The following is an 18,782-nucleotide window of genomic DNA, read 5'->3' on the forward strand; positions in this document are numbered from 1 at the left end:
TTTATATAATTAATCTTAAGAAAATATGATACAGTAAAAATATTATTTATGCAATATAAGTGATTATTCGCAACGTTTCGTTCTAGAAATTATATTCGGACATTTTTTAAAATTATAACTTAATTTACTTTGCAAAACTTTACTCATAAATCTAAAAATTTTCAAAAAAACCACATTTTAGTTGTATTATACATGTACGATATATATATTCCGATGTACGTATTTCGATATATATTTAATTTTTATCTATTGTCAGACAAAAAATCTCTAAAAATCGATGAGAACATAATTTAATATAATTTTTCGAGAAATCTTTATGAGTTAATATCACCTATTTAAATGTATTATTAATTGCAATAAAAAAAATGTCAGCTGATTAGAATTACGGAACAATTTGCCATTAAATGGTAGAGATGTATAATTAAAGTGAAGTGACACTGCATCAACGACAACCACAGGCATCTCGAACAGCTGGTGTTGCATTTACGCGGTCCAGCTTTCGCGTGCTTCTATATTAAATGCAGTTACTTACAAGACACGAGCAATCGCTCGAGTTACACACCAGACGAAAATATCGTCCGTGGGAGATCCTTTCCCGAAATCGCGTCCGGAGAATAGCCACTTCAAGCGACGCAATTTACCGCTTACAAAACACGCGAAACTTTCGTTGCAATTAATTAATACAGAATTCGTCGCAATGTGAATCCTCTCGATGTTATTACAACGGTATATTATAACGGTACATATTAAATTGCTCTCGTTATATTTATAACTCCGATGTTTACGGAAACGTGCACAAGATTGTCAGAGAAATCACGGTATTATTTACTTCGACATATAAAGCGCGAGAAGCTAATATTGCTTCCATAAAATTGACATTAATGTGAATTAAATGTGGATTGAAATTTGTTGTAATCTCAGATTATAAGTTTCCTGCCGTCATGAATAAAGAAAGCATTTCTTTTTTAAATATTTCTTATTATATACGTCACACGACAAAACCATATACACTAAAACTACATTACTAATAAAAGTAAAATAAAAGAATGTTTGGCACATTTAGTCCTTTTGCAAGATGAGACCTGCATCAGGGTGGAGGTGCCACTTTTTCTCTACCTTCAAGGATGAACTGCACCTTCTCATAAGAGGCAGAAGGTGCAGCATGATAATCCTCAAAGGAATATACCTAAGTTGGGAAAAGGTCGACAAAGATAGACGAACATAAACATCAGAGAAACACGCGCCGCAAAGTCCCGACAGAAAGAGACGATGAACGGGAACAGCGCACAAGAGGCGGTCACCCATTCTTGTTGGATACCGAGCGAAGCATGCTTGACCGTGAAGAACGTGCAGTGTATATGACAACGAATGCGCTACACAGCGTACGAAGCAAATGGCTACTTATCAGTTATTTTACAATAATTAACGAACAAGATAGCCAAAATTTTAAAAAATTATTATTTTATCTTGTTAAAAATATCTACACCTTTGTAGGAAATAACGTAATAAATAATTTGTTGCGAAAAATATATACGATATTAATTGTTTCATATTCTTTGCATTAGATGCATTTACATTCAATAGAATAATACACAAATAGATAAAAAAAAATGTTACTGCAACGTATTAAACGTATGGCGATAAGATAATAGCATCCGGAACTACACGGTATATAAACCGAAGTAAATTTAAAGTTAAATTTAGATACGAAAAGTCTCACGTAAAACGTTTAGGATAATCAACTTTGTCGCATAACCATCAGATTGTTGGCTAACCGTCCAGATAAGATGTTGTTTGAAGCGATAATGGCAGGAAATTAATGGCAGCCGAGGAGGTGGGAACGATGGGCAAAATAATGAAGAGATTTGCTTTCCTTATTGCCGTGTGGATTCAGCTTGTCTTCCTTCATTAATAGTTGCAATTTTGATGGAAATTAAAGCCATGGCAAAGCAAAATTATAGAGTCGCTTGGACCAAAATATGTTTCCTTTGTTTCTCCTATTACGTGATAGCTTGTGTGAAAACTTTGCATCTTTGTCTAAAAAATGTGTAGAATAGCTTTCTAAATTGTATTGTTAAGCAACGATCGTATTTAGATATATATTTTCTTCAATTAATATCCTTTTAATGCGACATATTCTTTTCGGATAAGTTAAAAACTTTATTTGTTTTAGCAGTGTGATGACAGTCGTGGCAAGATAAACGCGGGATTTATTATTCGTCGCTACATTATGCGATCGGTTGAGTGATGTTATGTATTTTTATAGCCGAGATGTTTGCGTATGACATTAATTGATATATTGCAGCATTTATATATTGTTACATTTATCGCATTTATGCAGCTGTATTTTATTCGCAAGCAGTGGCAAGCCTATTATCAGTTCAGCACATAAAGGATTATCGAGAATAATCGTTAAATACTCTGTACAAATTATAACCGAGGATAATAAAAAAAGTACTGGTTCATTAATTTTTTTAATTTTTCAGCCATATTAATAATTCACTTCTTTTTCCGCGTATGATTTCATCGTGTAATATCGATATCAATCTTAATCATCGGCACAATCAGTCCAACAATTGATTGCGCGATATCTTCATGTGCAATTTTTCATCTCCCTCTAACTACGTTAGACAACATCAATTTCTTAGAATTTATCAAACTATTTTTAATTCACCGTTTCACCCTGATAAATCATTATCTTTCGAGAACTATATTTTATTTGATATAAATATAAAACATAAATATATGTCTCCTATTTTGTGTAGATACAACAATGCCAGAAGGATAGAATTTGGTCCCATATAAAATTTGTTAACAAAGAACTTTTAAATTATACGTAGGCTGCTGGCATAATTGATCGGCGACTTTCTGTTACAGAAAAAAAAATTTTTTTCATTACTCGGTTTTATTTTATCAGCAAACGAGACGACGCTGTCGCTCGAGTTGTGGTCATGTATCAGCAAAGTGTCCCTCACATTTATGTCTCGCATTTGAAAATACATCAATGCACAATAAAATAATAGCCTTTCATAATAATACAATTGATTTATCTTGCACGCATTTTATCAGCGTGCTACGGAGGCGGATTCATTTTTTTAACTCGTAAATATTATTTCGAAATGATTGCGCTCGAAAATAAGTGGACGCACTGCATGTGATTCCGAGAGACAAACAACGCGTATATATATCCAATATATATATTTTTAAATATATTGAATTTCAAATAAATAATTTCAAATAAAGATTCACTGCATGCCAAAAATTTCATTTTAACATTCCTTTCCCTTTACAATCTAATTACGATGCGAATCAACACTTGATTTGTACAAAAATCTTTTGCACGAAGAATCACAAGAAATTAAAATCGATACAAAATTAATGGAAAAAATAACTTAGCATCATAAAATTGATTAAACAATTCAGTATTATAAAATTTTATCAATATATAAATAAAAATATAAATAGAATAAAATAGAATAAAATGGAGAATTTTTACTTTCAAATTTTCTATCGTTTTGCTTACATATGAAAAAATATATATTAAAAAAACAATCGATAATATCGTATATATATTTTTAATTATAATGTCGATTAAACGATAATATAACGGGAGATCCGTTAGCTTTGATTGTTCATTTTCGTCACTGTCGTCCTGTGGTCCAAACGACTAAATATCCTAACGTACACTAAAGACTGGCTCTAATTCCAGCTTTCCGTCCTCCACATCATAGAGCCTCACCGGAGAACGACCGCAAGGGAAATTCTTCGGATAACGTTCTTGTCATTCAAGAATTCCACGAGTTTCGTCGTCGTTTGCGAGGTAGCTTACGACACGGGTTGCAACGCAATGAAACCAGGACAGAGTGGTTCGCAATGATCTACAGCAGATTCTCGAACTGAATAAGACAAAATTGCGAGACTCTAAAATGACCGTAAAAAAAGTATTTCTTTTATGACCGTCTTATTATTATTATTTTTTAATACATATATTTTTTCACGCGCATCAATTATATGAAAAATGTGAGTTTTTAAATACCAAACTCACATTTATTCCTAATTTAAGAAAATCAATTATTACATGCAATTAATATAATAAATATATATGTATAAATATAAAAATATATTTAAAAAATATGTTAAGCGAGATGCATTGCATACAAGAAGGCAATTTTTCAAATCTTCTGTAACACGAGAACGCCAGTCACGGGTTTATTATTCCGCTTTCGCGTATAGGAGATCAACGCAAGGACTAAATTGATTAATCTGTTTGTCTCTCTCTCTTTCTTTCTCTCTCTCTCTCTCTCTCTCTCTCTCTCTCTCTTCTCTCTCTCCTCTCTTTAGATTTCATTGCCATTCCTCGATGCAATAAAGCAAAAGTACGACGCTCCAATTTGTATCAGTCGATCGATTTACAAATGGAAAATCACACGCAAGCCGCAAACTCTTTTTACCAATCTATTTCTCCCGGTCATTTTCTTCCTTTCACCGATCATCCTTCGGCAGATTGCCGAGTTATTATCGAATCGTCACTATCGAACTATATAAGGAAAAATAATTACAATGCCTGCCTCATATAAAATTACATATTGGCTGCGACATCCAAACAGAAATGTTGTATTTAAGTTATTGCTTTTGTCTCATCTCGTCCAATTCCAAATTTTCTATATTTTCTAAAGCGCTATTTCTTATTTTGACTTATTTTACCTGATTACTTCAAGATCGATTAACAACGATAATTATTTTATTCGAAACTATGTTATCTCATAATAAAAAATCAGGAGAATATCGTACTTTCCGTAACAAAATACATATGTTTCAAGACACAATTGTTTGTTTTATAAAAATAGAAAATAATAAATTAATAATACGTTTCAATGTTCATTAATCTAATATACGTTGAAATGGTATATTATCCTACTATTTTCGATTATATGTCTGAAAGTAAATAAAAATAGCTCTCCATATATCTCTAACACAACGCACGACCATGGGGATAAGTTGTAGAATAGAATTAAAAAGAGGAAGATCCTGCGCTGACGATTTCCCCGGCGAAAATACATGATAAAATTTCGAGGGAGACGCTGCGGCCTCCTGAGAGCACTTCGCATCATTGCACATTGAATTCTACAAATAACCGTGGCGAGTGCAACGAGATTTTCCTGCAGAATGCGCCGTAAAGGACGGACGGATCTACGTTCGAGAACGTGGCACGTGCACGATATTGGTTTTTCGCAGGTTGATGGAATTCCCCTCCCGCTTTTGCTTAGCTCGTTCCCGGGCTTTTAAGAGTAAGCTCGTCGTCTGCCTGTTTGCTTTTCTGCGTCGACGAAACTTTCCGATGAGTCTGATGCGGACTGCACCGGAAAGTTAAGACGTAATGTGGCATAGTACAAACTTTTCGTAAATCTATAGAAACTCACAATCATGTGCTGCAGCAGTTTTTCCAAACCCAAACTCTAAATAATACTCGTTTTTTCAAAAATTGGTATAAAAGATCGACGTACCAAATATATATTCAGATTTCTCTGTACAACGCTTGTACATCGCTGTTACCATAAAAAAAATTAATTATAATACACACCGTGTAATATAAAAATCCAATTTTTTAGATTTATAATAGGAAATCAGACTTAACTCGTATTCCTGACTTAAAATGTCTCGACCTAAGATTCAACTCCTCGCATCTCGGTTCTACAAATGATTAACCTCTTGTTTGCATTTTTAGTACAGAGATCGCCAGAAATAAAAATAAGACGGACAAAAGATTGCAGTAAAACGAGACTCAATAAATACATCAACTTATACGCGCTCATAATGTCGTGATTTGAATGCAAAGACCTAGATAAGATCGAATGCTCCGGATTCTGTGAACGCATTATTTTCTACGGAGGATGCATAATAGAACGACCGAACTCCTCAATATCGTGCGTTTCCGTATTAGATACTATCATAACCGTGGCATCATAGTTCTTGGTTTGTAGTTTGTAGTCGTCAATTGCAAAACTGCAGCAACTTCTACATAGGATTAATAATCATGAAACAAATTAATATCCTCTATTCATCGATTATTTATGAGAGTCGCGACATCACGGATGCTAGAGATGAGAAGTCAAGAGATGATTTGTATAATACGGAGGAAACGACGTGTCCACTTGCGCGGAAACTGTTTGGCAAATACTCATTTCGTAAAATCAATGGCCCACACGCGGTGAAACACCTCTCGCTTCGCAGCTGTAGCTGCAGCTGTATTTGGGTCCACCAAGAAACGAATAACTGGCGGTTTCGCGAGTAGGATGTCGTTCGCTTGCGAAAATACGCTTTCAGAAAACTAAAGCGCATTGCGTTTCGCACATGTGCAAGCAGTCCGTCGTTTTTTCCACTTTTCAGGAATAAATTTCTACGATAAACGCGAAACCGACAAGAGTAAAATGTACGAGAGTGACATGTATTGTTCCCACGACAGATATATTCTTCCTGGTTGATGCCAACCAACGCGTTCTACGTTTATATTATGGAAGATATTTCAGAAACCGTGTGCATGCATATATTTTTTTTCTTTAAACCAGATGTTAAGTATTAACAAGCAAGCTAAAAAGAAAATCATGTTTTCAAAATAATTATATAAAAATATTTTCCTCTCTGCCTAATTAAAAAGTTTCAAGAAAATGGAAGTCTAAAAACGTAAATTAAAAAAGGGGATTTTTTCTGAGTATATTTAAGTAACTTTTATTTTAAAGGAGAGAGAAATGTTGAATTTTATTATTAAAATTAAAAATAAAAACAAAAGATTTAAATAAAGTTATTAAACATTGAATGTTAATTTTCCTCTAAATTCATCGGAAAGCTTGGAATATTCTATTATCTATTATCGCTGTGCACTTGCTTTTGGTATCGACCGTATCTCTCTACCTCGAGACCGGTGCAACCGTAACAAATTTCTGTAACACCATCTCATTAAAGATGATTAGAATCGCGAGTCACCTAATCTCCCACATGCGAAACTGCTCTTCATTAAAATCGGTCGTTGCATGTTTGAGTGCAACAAGGACATTATCGTTTGCGGTATATTACTACGTACTATGATTATCGAGCACACTGCACCTAGTGCTGCATCGCCCTGCCTTTGCCACATTTGGCTGCGTAAACGAGTTATCCGCACATAGACTGCATACAGACTACAAATATACAAAGTGACCTGAATAAGACATAGCTCGCGTCTAACAATAAAAAGAAAATTTTAATCTTTTATAAATTTACTGCAACAATTTTACCGATATTTCAAGAAGTCTTGTGATCCAAAAAATATAATCATGCATTAGAGCTTACATATTTATAATCATCACATGTAATAATCACAATTAATTAGAAATGTTTAAGAAAGTGTTTTTTTTACTTCTCCTAGATAAAGAAAAATATAGTTATCTCTCATTTTTAAGGCGAAGAATATTTTTTATATCTTATATTATTATTATCTATTTTACGAGTAACATTAACTTTGTTATATTGTTTAAATATACTCCATAAAGTTTGTTTATGCGCATTCTTGTCACCATGTATATAATGAGAATGGAATGCGGCACAAGAAGTGCGAAAGCGCGTTATGTCGTAACCGGTTTCGAGTAACCTGCAGTATTCTAGGACATCGCACAGTAGAAAATAAAGAACGACAGAAAGGAATTCACTTTGCATGCCCCGTGAATCAGTTGCTCCATCAGATACCATCAGAGCAACGAAAGGTAAAACGTATAGATTAAAAAAGATATATGTCATGCACGAATAAAATGTAAACAATTAACCACACGTTAATCATCAAATGTACATATACTCTCGATATACATATATTTCATTCTTAATAATCTAGAAAAATTAAGAAATTTTTTTTAATATGTTGAAATACAACTTAATGATTTTTATAACTTTCTCTCGTTCGTAAAATAGCAACCAAAGATGTAAATTGAGTTGTCGTCGAGATCAACACACAAGCATTCAAAGCGCACGCAATCAATATCCGAACATTACACGTATAATTGTACAGCTCATTATAACGACCATCTAAATTCAAAGAAAGATTTTAAGTCGTCGAAATGAATCGCGCAAAGTCTCTTAACGTAATTATACTTTTACAGAGCACTCTCCACCGATTATCAAAGAATCTCATTTGGCGATAAAATCCCAATTAGAGACCATATAATTGTGCTTCGGATACTTCGATCGAGAGTAGCGTAGAAATTCGTTCGAAGAGTCAAACTAAGCGGAACTAACGTTATTTCTCATTACCGTCGCATACTCATTACTGGAAAAGTATGATAAAAGCATAGACATCGCAAGAGAAACATTTTCATTCGTCGAGCAAAGCGAACTTACACACTTCGCTGCTAACACCTAATGGAGTAAAATAGATATGAAAGTTGGTGTGTGCTGTTAACGACAGTCTAAAACCTCAATTTGATGCTAAATTTCTTCAGTAATTTCTGGATAAAAAATATCTCTTTTCAAACTCATCTTTCAGTTTTGTTTTACTTACGAGAGCACTGAGCTTAATGCACTGATTACACGGCATAACGGTTGTCATTGTTTTATTTTTCACTCCATATAACAATGACTACAACAACCATTTTAATAAACAAGCATAATTATAAAAATGCTCTTTCACTAATTCATTATTATTTATCATATTTACTTCAAACTTAAACTAATTACAAGGAACAGAAAGTGATATCTACTTTTCTCTGGACAGCGAATTATCGTTTACTACAAATTTAATTGTTTCTATTGTTATTTCTCGTAAATTACAAAATTTTTTATGACTGATATAGAACTTTCAAGTACACAAGAAGATACGGTAGCAAAGTTAGGCAGCGTAGAAATCGTATGAAGCTGTTATTGAAATAGTTTCACGAACAATTTCGCAGTTTATACCGGTATAGTTCTCCCGCTGTCAATCGCAAATATCGTTCTCGAAGAGTAAGGCAAAGAAGATTTTCAAGACGTATCGTAATAAGCGTTAGCATGAAACTTTGTTCGCGAAATTACTTTGTTAAGGGGTGCCCTAATATATAACAAACTGCCGCGCATTGTCATAAATTTGAAATTACGTAGGCGTTTACTTGTACTCTCACGGAAGCACGTCTTACCGATATTTTACGAGCTAAGACAAGTTCTTCCAACGTATATTATTTCATCAGCCGTATTATGCATCCCCACAAATGAACATGAAAACATTATCATTTGCGCCATTATTTTCTGATAACCGTTACACTTTGCGGTAAATTCTAGTGCATCTTCATCACGCTCTCTTGAATCAAAACCTTTCTTTTTTCACGCACTAAATTACTTTTTCTCGATTACCGTTTTCGCGATCAAGCGACGTCGACGACAGACCAGTTTCGGCAAAGTCTGTTTACCAATTTCCGTGCGGACTTTACGCAAGTTTGTGACGTATTATCGTCACTATATCGCGGAGAGTGTTCGAAGCTGTAAAATCGATGGACGACACGGCGAGTGGGGTCGCGAGAGGCTGTCTTGCGAGAAAAAGCGAGACAAAGCCGATCGTCCCCCAACGATGATGATGTGCGGTGGTGTGGTGGTGGCTCATCGAGTTTTTCGACGTCGCGTTCCTGCAATATTTCTTGCCTTATTCAATAACCGTGCACTCTATCGCGATATGCTCCGTTCCTATCGAGCCATCCTCCTGGCTTTCATCCGCGATCGCGTCTTATCCGGTCATGTCAACGAAACTTTCATGATCAGCAGAAAATGAAGCCATATAAAAGTCAAGCCAAGGAGAGACAATAAGAAAAGGTGTAAGTAAGTAGATTGGCACTTATTTTCCTGAAAACTATCTAGCTCTCGGTTTCACAAACCTCAATTTACTGATAGAGCGCAATAATGGAAAGACGCGGGAATACTACAATATCTTTGCGTCACACTCGTCACACAGTGAAGGCCGAAGTGAGGTGTATGCGAGCGATAGCGGAGATGTACTTCAAAGATGCTTTTATGGAGCACGCTGGAACATCCCGGACAAAACGACGTCGCTGAAAATTCTGATAAATGGCGACGACGACCCGATAAAAGTAGGTATCTACGTGGAATCGGGGTTATGAGAAATTTATGTGCGCGAGGTTAACGTTGCTCGTTAAATTGTCTAAGAAAGATTTAAAAAATAAACTGGCCTTCTTCTACATTTCATTTAAAGTTTTTTGCTACTCGACGCTGAATAATTTGATAAGAAAACTTTATGTCCAAATTTAAAACGATCTATTATTCGTGAATATAAGATAGAAATGTAAGATTTGAGACGATTGCGCAATTAAATGTATGTAATTTATGCATAATATATTCTTCATTTAAGTGTATAGCATTTGTATTGCACTATTTCAATTTCTAATAAATACAGTATTGTTTCTCTTTCTAATGATTAGAAACGCAATGCAGAAAACGATGCGCTATATTTGGAAAAAGTAGCACTGTAGGCCCTAAATTCCCATTATACGATCAAATATCACACATAAACAGAAAAGGATGACTCGCTGCCTAGCAAAGAGCTAGGAAGGCAAGTATCCATTGCGGTTGTGTGAGTGTCATATTGTATCTCATATCTAAACCGCGAGCTCTTGAGAGCACTTTAAACGACAAACATCGTTTCGGTTTTCGCCGAGTGCTCAACTCCGCTGGCTGTGCATGCGCGCATTTTTTCATCGTATATACATTTCATTCGCGATAGCGAAGCTGAGTTAGAATCCGAAAGGGCGAGAGATGCTCCATAATCAAACCGAAGGATCGGTTCAGATTGGCAAAGCGAGAGAAGGCACGAAAATGTCAGGCACAAAGATAGGACAGGAGTGATTTTCCGTGGTGTATGACAAGGATTACATAACAATGAGACACCGCAATGTCAGCGACTCTCCGGGGACGCTCTCAAACGCGGCACAACCCTTCCCTCGACGCAACCTCCTTCAACACCGGTACGTCTTTGCGACGTGCCGAAGGCAACCCAGATATCTCCCAAAGAAATAAAATCATCTCACCGAAAGCTAGTATATTTTTATTACAACCGAAAACTACAGCGGTAAAAATATTTATTGCAATGCTTATCGGAAAGTGAATTCCTGTCTAAAATATTGCTGTATCTAACATAAGTTCATAATTGAGTTTATTACGATCATGTGTATAATTAAAGAATATTAAATTTTAACATCAAATTTTAATAAAACATGTTAGACTACTATTTGTCACATTTTATATCCAAAATTAAATTTTCAAAAAATGTTTATGTAACAATGTGCTAAATTTTACATGGGATTTGTGAGAAACTGATAAATGGATTTTCAGTTGCGAACGGAAGTACGAAACAGTAGACATGACTGAAATATCTTTTTATTGACACGATAAAATATCACATCGAACTCGGTCGTTCGAGATTTTAATCAAGTCGGAGTTCAAATGAAAATTTCATTGATAAAACATAAAAATAAAATTTTGTAATATTACAAATTTAACTATGCTCTCCAAATATACAAAATTATTGTAATAACAATAATGATTGTTTATGCATTCATCAAACACTGACATTGAGAATTCAAGGCTCATCTACAAGATCCGAAAGACTCCGAAAAAACACTGCATCCCTCGAGAGCAATCGATGACCTAAATGCCCATTGTCGTTCGTTGCCAAGTCGACGCAGAAGATATGCTCTTTATTTAGATGAAGTGCTCCGGTCGGAAATGTTTTGGAAATGGGCTATATATGCAATTTATCTCTTAAAAGTAAACTGAGTACTTCCGAGCGCAACAATAATTTATAAATTTAAATATCATATATATACCGTGTTATTACTATACTAATTTAATCAATGTTCGATGCAAGAATAAAATGAAAAGGTATAGCTTTAACATTCACGAAAATCCCATTATATATAAAAGTTTTAAATATTAAAACTATAAAAAGTTTATATTCAAGGAATACATTGTAGATATTATTTTCACTCGTTTTCGCAAAAAAGTTTTGCTATTCTAGTCCACGGTGAATATAAATCGATAATAAATTATAAGAAAGTTCTTATCGTCGAAAAAGACCACAAGTTTACAGAATTTTCCAAGTGGAAAATGATTTAACTATTTCCTGCTGAAAGATTTGAACGTCACTTACAACAACCGCGAGACGTGCCGGCACAACCACTTAAGTTCTTTAGCTTTACTATGCAAATGCAAATATCTCGTCGTTCCATGAAAGTTCGTGATCTTCTAATCGCAGCCATGCATCGCGGTTAAAATTTTCGCAAAGGAATAGAAAATAGGCGTTTGAAAATGCACGTTTATTCAAGCAATAAATTCTATTGCGCATGTAAAGTTTGTGTGTGTTGTTTAGTATATAGAAAAGCTTTTATCCCGGTAGTCACGTGAATCGACAATTGATTTTTTCGGCTCATCGGAGTGTATGGTATGCGTGACACTCGAACGCGTGTTTAGATAAGCGCAATAAATTTTGCTTTCTCTGTTCTCGGTTACTATATCGCATCGAATATTCTTCTTCCTGATGCGCTTATCTTTAATCCACAGCAATCATGGATTTTGCTTGCAAATTTTATTGCATGACAGTATTACTATAAATTACTTTGCAAATGAGAAAGCATACTACAAGAGTATGAAAGCATAAATTCTGAATAAAATATGTAAAGACAAATGAAAAGTAAAAGGAAATTGAAATAATATCGGCTTAAAATGATAAAGATATTGTTCTGCTTTCAGTTATCTTATAAATTAAACTTTCTTTATAAGTCAGGCGAGAAATTAATTCGCTCTTACACGATATATGTACAGAATGAACATACCATCTCTAAAAGGTCCAAACCGCCACAGGCTCATTGCGCAATGTATAGAAGAACGAGACACGCAACAGCAACCAACCGAGTAGTAGATCACGCAATATGCACCTTTTTACGTCATCTCGCAGATAATTCCACAAGCACACTATATACACTCATAAACCTCCACAAATGTCACTAAGATTTTTGCGACAAAGTTATCAACCTTCTCGCGTGATCGGATCGCGATGTATGCAATAGCAAGTTCAAAAGCTTTCCCGTATAAAGTCTTTCTATATTGTTCTATAACGTCAAGAAGGCGAGTTTGCACTTCAAACAAAGCTTACCGCTTTGACTTCGTTCAATCTACTTCCATGCGCTTATTTTCGATCGCGTATAATATGAAAACTTCCTCGATATTTTGCTCTAAAAAGCAAATTAAAAGATGTAAAAAATATTCCCGACAAATCTTATACATTATTACTACGATATCAATAATATGATGCAAAATACATTTTATACAAAATAAATCTCCCCAATTCTGTGAAGTAATTTAAAAAATCTTCTCAATTTATTAATTGTATTGGTTAAATTTATTATTTAAATTATATCCAGTTACATTTATATTTTATTTCTTGTATTTATGTAAATAGTTTTTCAGGAACAGAGAAAAACTTTTAAGCGGTTTTATCATCCGAAGACAAGACAAGCACGTTCGTATGTATCGTGCACGGCTGCCATTACTTTGCTAGCAAAATGTGAAGTTAACTTTATCCCTCTCGGACAGCGCGAAATGTGTCCCCTCAGTCGTGGTTAATGACTAGCCTGCACATGAAAGACACACCCTCCGCAGACCGGACGGACACTGGGCGCGACCGCAGGGGTATTTACACGAGCAACTCGTCAGTAGGATGTTTTTTTAATTACAAACGGTTGCGGCCGCGTTTTATCAATTTGTAAGTTTGTTCGCTTCGAAAATACGTATCGGAGTAATAGCATTTTAAGTTTTAATGGATTTAATAAAATTATGCGAATTTAAAATTGCAGTATCTTCAACAACGTTTATGTGCAAATTAAATCTGACGAACGAATATGCAACAACTCTCCTTCAAGATAAATTACATTTCCTATTAAGCAATCTATTGACACAGGCTCTTCCAACAGACTGAGTAGCTGTTACAAAGTTCGTATCGTCGACATAAAAAAAAATTTATAAAAACCAAAGTCACTAGCTCAATAATTTCGATTATTTAAGTTATTTTCACTACACCATTATATCGTCTGTTGAATATCGACACATGCCATGGAAAAATATACCTATCCTATCACGATCGGATATTTTAATGTAGTTACAAATACTTTAATGATACAGAACAGTTTATGGCAAATAGCTAACGTATTGACGATCCATTGGGCGTTTTCTCAGCGCTAATATTTGCCATTTCGACAACTTGTATATATCGCGCAAGATCGTTCTCGACAGGAATGATAATCTTATCTAATCAGTTTGTGTGTCACACTCACGTTGACAAACGATTCGCTTAAATAGGTTCAATGTGCACTTAACACGAAGTTTCACTTATTATACATCAGATTCGTAATAAGCGTCGATTATATAAAAATAATATTATATTAGGGCGATTAAATTAAAAAAAGAATTATATATTATCAATTATGTAAAAGTCTATTTAAAAAGTCCCTCTCGTAAAATTTTAAAAGTTTATTTGTTTGCACAATTCGCCTCACTTGTAACTTGTAAATGGTCAGAAATTCATTATTAAGAATATTTTCAAGTGTCCGGCGATATTTACAAAGTCAATGTTAAATCTCGCGAGTTTCATGTGCCCATATCCGTCAGCTAACTACTAAAGTTTGTTAACTACGAGAGCATATTAACTTATGAAATTCCGAGATCCTAAATATCACTACACTGTAGCACTGATATGCAAACGATGACAAGAATCTCAACTCGTCCGGCTTCCAATCGTCCAAAATTCGCACGATAGTCGTTAGTTCGAAACACGATTTGTCGGATTAAAAATTCGAAACCGCGAATACTTTCGCGCGATCGTTAACGCTCGGCGAACTCGGCGAGCCGTATATCGCGTGACGAAAGGGTCACTCTGAAAATCGCGCGTGGCCGTTCTCGTCGACGGTGTTAGGTGCACTGGAGCCCGACCTGGGCTTCGTGTTTACATCGGACTGAAACGTGCTGACGGCACCACACCTTGCTAGGCTTCCGTCGTTTCAGGTAGCACACCAATACCAACGCGCAACGTGCAACACTTGCTTATCGACGATAAAACGCGGTGAACTATTCCCTTCACGAGAGAGGGAAAGCTGCTCTCTCTCTCTTTCTGTGATCAGCCAACCGGCGAATGATCGGATTGTGCGCCAACGGCCAACGGCGGCGTCGTGCCTGGATGCTCTCCGAACGAATGTCGTCCAATCATCGCGATCGACCCTAAGAATAGTTCGCGATCGTCTACAGCCGCATTACATGACGCAAATAGCGTAGTCCGCGTAGTGGCATCCGCCATCAGAGCAGAGCCAAGGAAGAAGGTCATGGGATATCTGGTCGATGGTCATCCTTGGATGGGGATGAATATATTTATCGCCAAGATCGATGCCAAAGGGACACTTACTGGAGTATAGACACTTACTTTCGATTAACTGATTAAATCTAATCGTCAGTAAAGTCAAAAGAGACATTATTTATATGCTTCGTTCAATATCGATTATTAACGCTACATTATTTAATCCTTTCGGCTACTACATTCTTCCGCAGTAAAACTATCGATTGAAATCGATGTCTTCATTGTCACAGCACACGCTGATTCTTTTAACGACTTACTATTCTTCGTTATGACCATCGTCAACCAAGTGATTCACCTCGTTAGCAAATCATCTTCATCAGGACGTCATGGTAGAGTATTACTGGTTGAACCACCCGAGACCTCGAGCGAATCTTCGAAGTGCTTCACCGACAGAAGAGAACCCGGGAAACGCGCTACGTGATCGGACTACGCTAAAACTCGAAAACAGAAGAAGATCTTGGACCCTATGAGAAACGGAAGATTGAGAGAGGAAGTGTGATTCCTGCTCGTCGACAAAGGAATTATTGGATAACAGTGATATATCTTGTCGAGCACTCGCAAGGTATAAAGGATCACCTCTCTATGAGATCAATGATCCGTGACTTTCTGCAGTAAAGCTTATCGCTGGACTCTCTATCATTCGTCTCTTCCTTTTTTAAGCGATCCATAAAATTATCTTAAATATTTGTAAAATTAAAGAAGCTTGTATTGTGATATATTTAGGAAAAGACGTGTAAAGATATTGCTTATATAAGTAAAAGATATAACAAATACTGCTTATATTTATAAAATATATATGTAATCTTGTCCACGTCAACGATGGAAACTTAAAACTTGCTTTTAAATAATAAATACGTTAAAAATAGACATTTTCTCTATAACAATTTTCTATTTGTGCAAAACTATGCGAAAAGTTAATTGTAAATTTAAAATTAAGTAACAAATGCTGTCAAAGCGCATTCCGGTTTTAATATTAAATATACAGCAAAAATACCGTTAAACGTTGGCAACGTTCGAGACGAAAAAGGAATGAGTAACCACTGTAGCTCGATAAAACAAAAGCAAGCGAAAACAAGCGAAACGCAATGTATTCTGCAACCGGAAACGCGTCACGAGATCTTAACTATTCAATGAACGTTTGTTCATTCACGGTACGTGACGATGCATTATCCGTCTCCACGTACTTCGACAAACATTTATCAATGCGACGGAGCTCTCGATATCGCGTCGTTTCGCATCGTATATTGTTTGCGACGTGATGATTGGAAAAAATCTCATAGAAGTAAGTATTTCTTGACATTCTTTGTGAGAAGTAAAGACGCACGGCCGCACAGTTTACTTCAAAGCGTTAGTTAGCGGTAACCTAATAACGATAATCGATCGACGAAGCGTCAAGCGCCTTGGTCGCCATCGAGAATCTCATGACGTGAGTATTTTTTTACGGACACTGAGGAAAAGGATCCCTCTTTTTGTATCCACAAGCTGGAAAAAATTTTCGAAATATCGAGATGCCAAGCGTCATTCTCCAAGTTCAGTGGCGAAGAAAATGGCCTTGAAAGAATTTTCAATCCGTCGCTAAAATAGATCGGCGATTTTAGAAGTTATGTAGATAGTGTAGGAGTGAATATATTAAAACATGTCATTCAAAAGCAGAAAGTTAAGTTATTTTATCAAATTTCGAACTAATCAAATTTCAGCAAATACAACAACTAGTTTAACCCATGTTTAAAGCAGCTTTTTTCTTCAAGACACACTGAGAAAAAATAGGAAATAATTATTCCAATTACAAACATTTTAAATTTAGAATTCTGTTATTATTATATAATAGAATAAACTTCACTAACAATATGTCATTAGTATGAATTATTGCTTCTAATTTTGATAAAATTACTTTTATCGAAAAGTTTATCCTTAATTCGATAATCCTCGAGATTATCGATGTTTCGATGTGGCAATTAAATTCATTAAAAAATTACAGATTATGTTATAGTTATAATATCGTTGTCGATACATAGAAAAATATTATATACTATTTTTATTATTTTATAAATTATGCAATGTTAATATAGACTGTAATTTTTGAAAAAAATATTGACATATAATATTCATATGTAATATATGAGTGATATAAAATCGCGAAGATAAAGGAAAATTTGTGGTAACAGGACGTCTCTGTCGTCGCAACGCACAATAATCTTTTCTAGCATAAATAAAAAAGCTACGTGTAGTATGGCTTAAAAAAAATTTACAATTGTATATCAGAAAAGTTACTGAAAATAAGACTTCTATCTAGACAGTGATATAAAATGCTGCATTAGAATAATTATTCTTTTATTCATATTGAGTTAATAATAATTAAATTACACAGACTTTTAATCCGCGTACATACACTTTCACGAATTATTGTTTAAGTTCACAAAACAAAATATTCAATTTCTTTTTTAATATTAATATAATATTTTAAATCTTTAGCAAACAAAAAATATAACTTTTTATTTAAAAAATGATCCATCCATTTAATAAATGACATAAACGATACCAATCGTATCGATAATATTCTGCTTTTTCAACTTATCGTTAGTGCAGAAACCGTAATCGCTTAATGGTAATCGTCAATAGAATTGTTCGTATCGATAACAGGACTAAATCGAAGAAGAACTCCTAATGATACATCTCACTTTTCAACAGAGTGATAGATCATCTTTGATCGCTTCCCTCGAGACTTTCATCGAACCGCTGAGATCAGACATTAATCCTATACGTTTCCAGTCCGTAAGGAATAAACGTCAGGCTTTAAAAGCGAACGGGACTAAAGTCGCTTTACGGCTTGGTAACGAACATAAATTAGACAAGCTCGTAATGATTCATCTGCGAACGTAATAACGTGTACACAGCTAGTACCGTGTCAATTAAATATACAAAGAGCGACACGCGCTTATGGACAGAACTTGACAAGACGCTTATTTCGCCGCGGACAGTGCTCTTGTTAAGTCTGGTAAATCCGATCGAATGACTGTTATTCGAGAGTCCTAGGGTTCTCGCATTCAGCAGAGTACTTTAAACGACAGCGATGTTGTTTCAGAAGGGCGAGACGATCGATAAAGGATTTCGCATCCGATCGCGCAAATACACGAGAAACGTCGACACAGGCAGGCGTTCTATACCGCGCGACCCGCGCGGCATCGACTCTCCTGGGAAATTATGTAAGCGTCGATAAAAAAAGCATTCATAATTTACATAGGTCCCAATTGCGCATTTCAGCTACCAACCCATTGAAAGAGTATCACTTTCAAACATCGTGTATATCCCACATCGCGAATAAATAAAAAAGCACGATGGAAAATTACGCTTTGGTTCTCTATCGCGATTGTGATTTATT

General features: G+C 35.2%; 1 protein-coding gene across 4 annotated transcripts in view; it reads right to left on the minus strand.

The window, feature by feature from the left end:
- LOC112459078 (phosphatase and actin regulator 1) overlaps positions 1-18,782 on the minus strand; it is a 210,325-nt gene that overhangs the window by 175,517 nt on the left and 16,026 nt on the right. The window contains exon 1 of one of the 4 annotated variants that reach the window (XM_025022991.1): positions 12,834-13,232. The exons of the other annotated variants lie outside the window; for them this stretch is intronic. Within the exon in view, the coding sequence (XP_024878759.1) occupies positions 12,834-12,867 (34 nt within the window). The 5' untranslated portion in view covers positions 12,868-13,232. Of the gene's footprint in view, positions 1-12,833; positions 13,233-18,782 lie in introns of those variants that run through there. 4 annotated transcript variants of the gene reach the window in all.

This window comes from Temnothorax curvispinosus, unplaced genomic scaffold, assembly GCF_003070985.1.
Source record: "Temnothorax curvispinosus isolate PA1 unplaced genomic scaffold, ASM307098v1 QBEX01009517.1, whole genome shotgun sequence".
Taxonomy (NCBI): domain Eukaryota; kingdom Metazoa; phylum Arthropoda; class Insecta; order Hymenoptera; family Formicidae; genus Temnothorax; species Temnothorax curvispinosus.